Consider the following 8,252-nt stretch of genomic DNA (forward strand, 5'->3'; position numbering starts at 1 on the left):
GGCCCAGCGAGCACACAGCCTGCGGCATGACCCTCCCCAGCGGTCCTGCAGAGAGGTCCTTACACTGAGCGATCCGATTTACACAGATTTCTCCAGGACAACTTCCCCACCCTGGGGGAAGCAGCTTGGCAACCCAAAGATAGGCTTTTCGCAGATTTATACATTCATCTAGCTGTTCTTTCCTCAGTTCTCTGAGGAAGCTAAAAGTTACCCACAGCAATTAATAATTAGACTAAAAACTAGAAGAATTTTTGCCTATTAGGCCCCATCAAGTGTTCAGTCTTTCACCACAGTCACTACAGCTGACTGAAAAGCCAAGCCACAGGAACAGAAGTACCAGTCTCCTCAAAGACCCCCTCAGAGGAGGCACCCGGATGCAGGGTAGGTGCCATTTTCCGCAGTGCCTCTCCAGAGCCAGTCTGAGAAATGGGAGCAGCTTAGAACAAGTAGAACAAGTGGTGCAATAAGTGGAATTTGATACTGCAGACACTGTGCTGCCTAATCCCCAGTCCACACGTCTGTCCTGTTAGGCTTTTTAGGTCACAGACATTTGCTTCCCTTGGTATTATTCCTGAACTTTAACTGAAAAGCAGCAAGCACAGTTACAGGAATTACATTTTACTCTACCGTACTTTAGTACATTGCACCACAAACTGTATTTGAGTATAACCTGCATGGATTTCTGGAAAGAAGAAATATAACTTGCTTTACAGGAACATTTGTCCAGAATTGAAGAGGCATGCTTAAAAGAACTGGGTTTGAAAAGGCCAGCACAAGTAGTACTTCCAGTGCAGCTGAAAAAAATTGTATTTGCTTAGCAAAACATGCATCCAGGATCTTGGCAGAAAGACCTTATTTTCCTCAAACAACTGTCAGGGATTTTTTTAAAAATGAAATGAAGAGCTGATCTTCCAACCATGAGCACCACTGAACACAGCTGATCAGACTGCCCCAAAACAGGATTTTTGCTTGAGAGAGTAATTTATGCTACATTATTTTCATGGTGGTTTAGAAGTTCAGAAAACTTCTGAAGAATTTCTTAACTCTGAGTAACTGTTTGCTAATGCCAGGAGGTGGATTTTCTTCGTGTTGTTGACTCTCATATAAGCATTGAGGCATCATGAGATTTTCCAGGCTGAAGTATCCAGTTGCCTTCTTGTTTGCTTACGCAGGTGTTTTACGTAATAGCCACAATAAGGCTGACACTTTCAGAAACTGGCTGCAGCACAGGCAGCACTGTAGGAGTTAACCACTTACAACTTAGTTGACCTCTAAGAGTACAAGAAAACAAGTCCTATGCCCTCTAATATTCAAGCAAATTGAAGTGTTCAAATTGTTATGGCTTTGCATTGCTAGTAACAACACCACCCCAATAAGCAACACCCCAAAGCTCAAAAAGGATCAAATACCCCAAAATGTAAAAAGACACACTGAAATGGGGAGGGTCAGGGCACCAAAACTGTTTTCCATCTAGTGGTACAGTCATACTCGGTCCTGAGTCTGAGTAACATAGCTGAATAGGTACTCAATTCAAAGTTCTTACATTAAAGAAGAAAATTATCAAGAAAAATCTGAAGTTATATTATTTACCAGAGAAACACAGGCAAAGCCCAGCTGTCCTTCCCAGGCTTAAACTCTGCCTTTGAAGGAGGTCTGCAAGTCTGCTGCTGCTTTCAGCTGAAGGAGCAAGTCACCCTCTAGCATGCAGGTCTACCATCAAACCCCTGTAAGGAGGCTTTCTCAGCAATAAGTCATTGTTTAAAGAGCCTTAAAACCAGCTCAGTTTTCTTTCAACCAACCAAAGATGCAGCCTTTACCTCTTTAAATACCTGACTAGATGAGCCCAGCTGGAAGCTTATTTTCCTAGGACAGGAAGGGAGGACTTTCTCCAAGGACTTAACTCCTTCCCTGCCTGATGAAGAATGGGACTTTGTAAGCACTTTTCTTTTGTGCCAGTAACTACACTATGCCCGTTAGCCTGCAGAAGAGAAGGCTCAGGGAAGATCTCATTGATCTGTATGAACATCTGATGGGAGTGAAGAGGATAGACTCAGGCTCTTCTCAGGGGTATCCAGTGACAGGACAAGAGGCAACAAGCGCAAACGGAAATACAGGAAATTCCACTTAGCAGAAAGAAAAACTTTACGAGCTAGGGCGATAAAACACTGCCCTTGGAGTAGGGTTCCCAAGCAGATTGTGGAGTCTCCATCCTTGGAGACACTCTAAACCCACCTGGACATGGTCCTGGGCAACCTGCTGGGGCTGCCCCTGCTTTCAGCAGGAGCCAGGCAATTCAGTCTCCAGAGACCCCTTCCCACCTCAACCGTTTGATCATTCTGTGCCCCTGCAGTACAGCACTGACATGGCACGTATCACAGTGCAGACAGATACCCACTGCAGTGTGACTGTACGTTATCCTCCAACGCATGTATCTGTTCTCTTCTGTATTATCTCAGCCTCTTTCTCCACGTGGGTATACCTGTGAAGAGACCTTAAGTCCCAAGAACTAAAAATGCGATGGCGGATGAGTGATGAGCCTGAAAAGGTAGTCTCTGCCTTCCTTTGGGAGACTCCATGCAACAACCGATTAAATAGGCTTAATTTTTTGCAGCGTTATTGATTCTTCCTCGAAGTCACATTTTTTAATTTCACTTCTCCCCACCTCCTTCAGGTTTTCCCTTACAGTCAGTTTGCCCAGGTTCAAGGATACAAGTGTCAGTGCATAACCTCCAGCTGCACAGTGTGTCAGTACATTTAATTCTTTCCTTTAGCACAAAAGCATTATTATTCCATTTGATTTTAATCAGCTTCTGGGAATATACCCAGCCATTCTCCTGTGCAAGTTGTCTTTTGTATGAGGATTCTGTTTTTAGAAGCATCTCACATGAGCTGGATCAAGGATTAGCACTGGGCATTTCTGAGCACTCATGGTCACAGTTAACATCCTTTGGGCTTTTTCTATCAGAAGGAAAAAAATCCTTCCTGGGGTACTTAAGTCTGAAACAGAATCAAATGATTCAGTGGCCAAGCAATACCAGAACCTTCCCTGAATAGTCCCATGATTTGCAGGCAGTTATACCCCTGACAGAATAGGGCAGGGGAAGGATCTGCTAGGAATCTTTTTGAAAAAGCTTTTAAGCTGTAGATTTGGCACAAGCAAGGCCCTGCTTTTACAGCCTCACAGGGAACACAGAAGAAAACCTTCCTTTTCTGTGCCCCACGCCTGTGTGGATTACTCCTCCATTAAGGCTTATCTACCTTCACATAATGAAGCCTGCAACTTAATCAAGGGAGGCAGCAACAGGCCTGGACTTTCAAGACAGAGTTTCTGCCTCCTCCCGCTTGCACAGCTGCAGTTTCTAAAAGTTTATCTTTTTTACCTAGCCCCCAGTCCACCTCAACCAAAAAAAAAAAAAAAAAAAGGAAGGTAGCCTCAAGTATGCAGGAGCTCCGCACCTTTGTGTTTCACATGGTGTTAAAGCAAGTGCCTCAGTCACTCGCCGTTTGCTGGGTACAGGAGAAAGATTATCCTGATTTTATCACAGCAGTGAGTGCAGCAGGTGAAGCAAGAATTCAACCCAGAGATCCCAAACTATCTTTTGCCCTTGCCGTGTTGATATCTTAATCCTGTCTGCTTCAGTTTCAGAAAGATGTGATAGCTGAATTGCTGAGGGTTATAGCTCCAGGGTACATTCCTGACCAAAACAAAATTACCTGGCAACCGCATCGTGACAGCTGTGAAATCAACCACGAAAAGGAAAGGTAAATGAAGATGCTAGCTGGGCTACAGCAAACACCCACTCCTTAGTGACTCCAGGCACACGCCACCTGACTGTTCAGCGTTGATAACATAGGTCTGGGGAGAGAAACAGAGCTCCGCCTGCAGTGGCGTTTAGCTGCTGCTCAGAAGCTGATCTTGTTATCCTCAACACAAGCTTACACCTGCTTTGAGAGTCCAAATCCTCCACCCCCATTTTAGGAGAAGGACTGATTCCCAAACAAAGCACGTATCTCTCCCCCCAAATCCTCCACCCCATTTTAGGAGAAGGACTGATTCCCAAACAAAGCACATATCTCTCCCCCCAAACGGAGGACACATTGAAACGTTCATTTCTATAAACGTAAGTGCTGACCAAATGGTCTATTTAATTAATTTGGTAGTACCTGGGAGCTGCAACAGAGCTCAGTGCCTACTGTGTGCACATGCTGTGTACCTGCTTAGGGACCAGAGTGAGTGAAAAGCAACCCTTCCACACTCTGAACAGCATAACCAAGAACAGCTTTGACTGGCTAGCTGCCGAATCCTTTATCCTAAAGGCAAACTCTCCCTTTTGCCCTCCTCTCCTACTCTACAGGCAGGTCTGCTCCACAGCCACCTTTTAATTTAACAGCAAATACTTCAGAGCTTGAGGTGTTAAGCAGCAAAATAAGGCACAACAGCACAAGAGTAATACCAAGCAATGCAACGCTTTAAAATATTCCTTAAAAAAAAAAGTCAACCCAAAACTTTATTTAGTAGAAAATTTTCAGAAATTAGTTTGTTTGAATGTTTGAAGTACTACACAGATAGCATACTGATTAAAGACAATTCCCGTTCTCCTAAGGTGTAACCCCATTTCATACTGCACCCTTTATTCATTGCTTTCATCCTTACAGAGAGGCTGTAAAGCTCCTCTTCTGCAATGCCATCAAAAAAGAAGTCCTCATTGAAGATGGGATTTCTGCTTCTCTTTATAACAGTGCTCCTCTGCTTCTGTGTTTTCCCTGGCACCAGGGAGAAGGCGATGCAGCAGTTTATGTTTTTGGGGTCTACAGAGTCATCATATAAACCCTCCGCACTGATCAGGCGGATTCGCAGCCTTTCATTTTCTGAGCAGTATTCAGCCGATAGCCTCAACATGCCGCCCTTGTCCATTACCACAGTGCTCTCTCCCACTAGTCTCTCCCGGCTGTGGGTCAGGTCCAGGGGAAAGATGGGAGAACAAGACATGCTAAAGCTCCGCGTGGCAAGTAGCCCCTCTGAGGCCCGCCTGATGGCACTGGGGCTGTTATCAGTCGAGCTGCTCTCCTCTGTAGAGAGAGAATTGTTTCTGGCCATGCTGGATTTGTTCTTGGGTTTCAGCGCTCGGCAGAGCAGTCCCTCCTGACTTTGTGTTTTGATCAGGGAGCAAGATCTGGGAGGTGACCTGCTGAGAAGCGGAGAACTGAAAGGAGAGGAATCACTGGAGGAGGCAGTATCGCTGTCACAGGCACCTTGCCTGTGCAGAGAGAGATGCTTGGGAGGCAGCCTCACAGAAGCAAAGCTGATAGCAATGGGATTGGACATACTCCCTTTGCCACTGAACGTGTTAGCTCTGGATCGAGACAGCATCAGGCTGGGCAGAGCACCGCGTGGGTCACCATGGAAGATGGACTCCTTTCTCCTGGTGTGGGGACTCTCCAGCAAAGTGCAGAAGCCATAGGAAGTGGGGGCTCTGGGAAAGTGAGGCAGGGAGAGCGCTGCTTGGGACTGTGGGTCCGAGTTGGTGCTTTCTTCCTCCAGGACAGGGATCTCTTCAGCACTTTCCACCTGAATGAGATGTGGCAAAGAAGAGCTGGGGCTGTAGTCAGCAGAATCAAGATCTGCATCCTCTGAACTGTGGTCCTGGTGGGAGCCAGTGCCCTTACCAGGGCCAGAGCTGGTCAGCCTGGGAGGAATGCAGAATTCAGGGATTCTGTCAGGGGTGAGCACATTAGGAAAAGCAGCAGCCCCCAGCCAGGCTCTTTCAGGCAGATTTTGGCCAGGTGGCAGTCCCAGGAAGGAGGAGCTAGGGAGGCTTCCATTTTCATGTGATGCTCTGATCTTTTCCAAGAACCACATCACCGTAGCCAGGCAGGAGATCCTTAAAGGGGAAAAACTCGAAGTACAAATCCACCTGCAAACACACAGAGATGCAGAAGTACATGAACATCCTTCTTGGACACACTGCAGCCAAGCAAGGCACGGAGGATGCTATTCAAGGCAGGACCGGCACAAGCTCGGTCAACCCACAGGTTCAACGCAGCCTTTGCCCAGCACACGAGCGAAGTCGAATGGATTTCGCCACAAGAACAGCACTAAACCAGTAACGAGATAAACCAGTATCGAGTCGCTACCAGGAGAAAACGCCCCTCTCTGATAAACCCCACCGCACCTCCCCCTTAGCAGAGGGCGTACCTTGTCAAGCGCAGGCCACTTGCTCGCTCCAGCAGCCCCCTCCGCTCGCCGCTGGCCGGCGGCTGCAGGCACCCCCGCAGCCCGCCCCGAGCCGGCCCTTTTCTAGCGGCGCCGGGCGCCTCCCACCCGCGCCGCCGGCGGAGGGAGGGGGCTGCCGGGCCCGGCCCCGCCGCCGCCTCCCCGCCGGAGGGGGGGCACCGCCGCCGCACCTGCCCCTCGCCGGACCCCGGGGCCGCGTGTGGAGCAGCGGGGAGAGGCGGCGCAGGACGGGCCGTGTCGGGGCGAGCGCCGGTCGCTGAGCGCCGGGACGGGACGGGACGGGACGGGACGGGACGGGACGGGGCTGCCCTGCCCTCCCCCGGCCCCGCTCCCTCAGCGGCGGCCAAAGCCACCCGTACGGCCAGCAGCCCCGCGTCCTTCCCCTGCTTCCAGTTCCTTTTTGATTAATACCTGTTTACAGAGGCTGTTTCGAGATTAACTAGCAAGCCCGGGACAAAGGCAGAATTGTCTCCGTGCTTCTTTTCTTCTCGAGGTCCTGGGAGCAGTAGGAAGCGGGGATTGCGTTTTTTTCAAGCTCCTTTGCAAAGAATTTTGCTGCTTTTCTGCATCTGAATGTGTGTGCGTCCCTTCTCATTATCCACAAAGAGCCTGAGACACTCGAGGCCTGACCCAGTGTCCTGTGACTGATACTGAGCAGCAACAGGGACAGGAATGCAGATGCCGTGAGGAGAAAGGCAAGGCAGAAAATGCTTTGGCAAGTCACCTTGAAACGCAGTATGTCAAAAGCACAGGCATGCGTGACGCTTACCAGACGCTGCACAGAGCCAGGCGGGATCCATGAACTTTCTCACCACAGTTCTGCCAATGCAGCAGTATTTGAACAGACCTCTGCAAACTCTCTATTCTGCAAGCTGCAAATAGGAATCTTAACTGCAAAGCCAGGAAGGCCTGCCAAACAGGTTGCCTAAATCCTCAGTTGAAGCTGCATGTCTGTAACACAGCGATAGTAGACAAATAATTTTCTGTCTTTCCTTTTCCCCGCTGAAGAGCTAAAGTTCATGTTTACTGAGTGCTTGAACTATACAAGATGTGCTCAGAGAAAGCAAACCAAATGGGTTACAGGGGCAGGGAACATTTTGAACCTGCTGAAAGATTTAGCTGGGAACGCACATGTTCTGGGTCTGAGCCTTGCCTCTCTCCTGTTTGTTTTACACCAGTTAAGCTTCACTTTCACAATAATCTTCTAGTGAGTCAAATCAGAGCAAATTCTTTTTGCCATGCTTTGTAAAAAGGTTCAGGACACCCCAAATGTCCTAGTAACGTTTTGCTTATCAGTGCTTTTGCAGTTTACTTAAATGGCCTTACTTGCTGTGGGTGGGTCAAATAATGTCTAGGCTAATTTAGAGGCTTCCGCGGAGGGTTTGCACCTTCCCCAGCTAATGAGGTTTTTCAGCAGCATAGTAAGAGCCGCCATTGGAGACACTGGATGTTCTCTTTTGGGAAGCAGTGTGCGCCACATAGCTGTTATCCATTCAGACCAGGCAATACAGCACCATACATCATGCGTTACGTACCATGTAGCTTCCGAGTGAGCAAGTGAGCTTCATTCCAATACATGCACCGCTGCTTTTAATACCAAAGAAAGATTTGACTTTAAAAATGGACAGAAATTAAGGAAATGGAGCTTTTTAATGGGAACCTTATTACCTCCAGTAACAGTTCACAGAAGTAGTTCAGATACAGCAATCATGGCAATTAGCATCAGGTATACCAAGTCCACAGCTAGCATCAGGCAGTGGTGAAATACAGTAGCTAACCTGTTTTAGGTATTTAATTTCCATTTAGTCTCTTTAGGCTTTCTCTAGTTAGTGAAAAGAGCTAGGTTTTTTTTTTTTTTTTTTTTTCCCCAGAGGGTGATTCAGCGTCTCCTGATCTCTGCTGCCTCTCTCCCTCTGGTGACAGCAAAGAGAGCGCAGGTGCCAGAGGTTGGGTGGTACCTGCCCTCCCCGTGCCAATAAAGCCCGCACTTCACAGCCAGGTAACAGATTGCTAATGT

General features: G+C 48.0%; 1 protein-coding gene across 1 annotated transcript; it reads right to left on the reverse strand.

Annotated features, from left to right (window-relative positions):
- Window positions 1-4,558: 4,558 nt before the first annotated feature.
- On the reverse strand, window positions 4,559-6,339 carry LOC104025529 (C2 calcium-dependent domain-containing protein 4C). The gene is made up of 2 exons (XM_075714546.1): window positions 6,197-6,339; window positions 4,559-5,915 (listed from the first exon to the last, which is right to left on the reverse strand). The coding sequence occupies exon 2, from the start codon at window positions 5,858-5,860 to the stop codon at window positions 4,559-4,561; it is 1,302 nt and encodes a 433-aa protein (XP_075570661.1). The 5' UTR covers window positions 5,861-5,915; window positions 6,197-6,339.
- Window positions 6,340-8,252: the final 1,913 nt, after the last annotated feature.

Source organism: Pelecanus crispus, chromosome 7, assembly GCF_030463565.1.
Source record: "Pelecanus crispus isolate bPelCri1 chromosome 7, bPelCri1.pri, whole genome shotgun sequence".
Classification (NCBI taxonomy): Eukaryota; Metazoa; Chordata; class Aves; order Pelecaniformes; family Pelecanidae; genus Pelecanus; species Pelecanus crispus.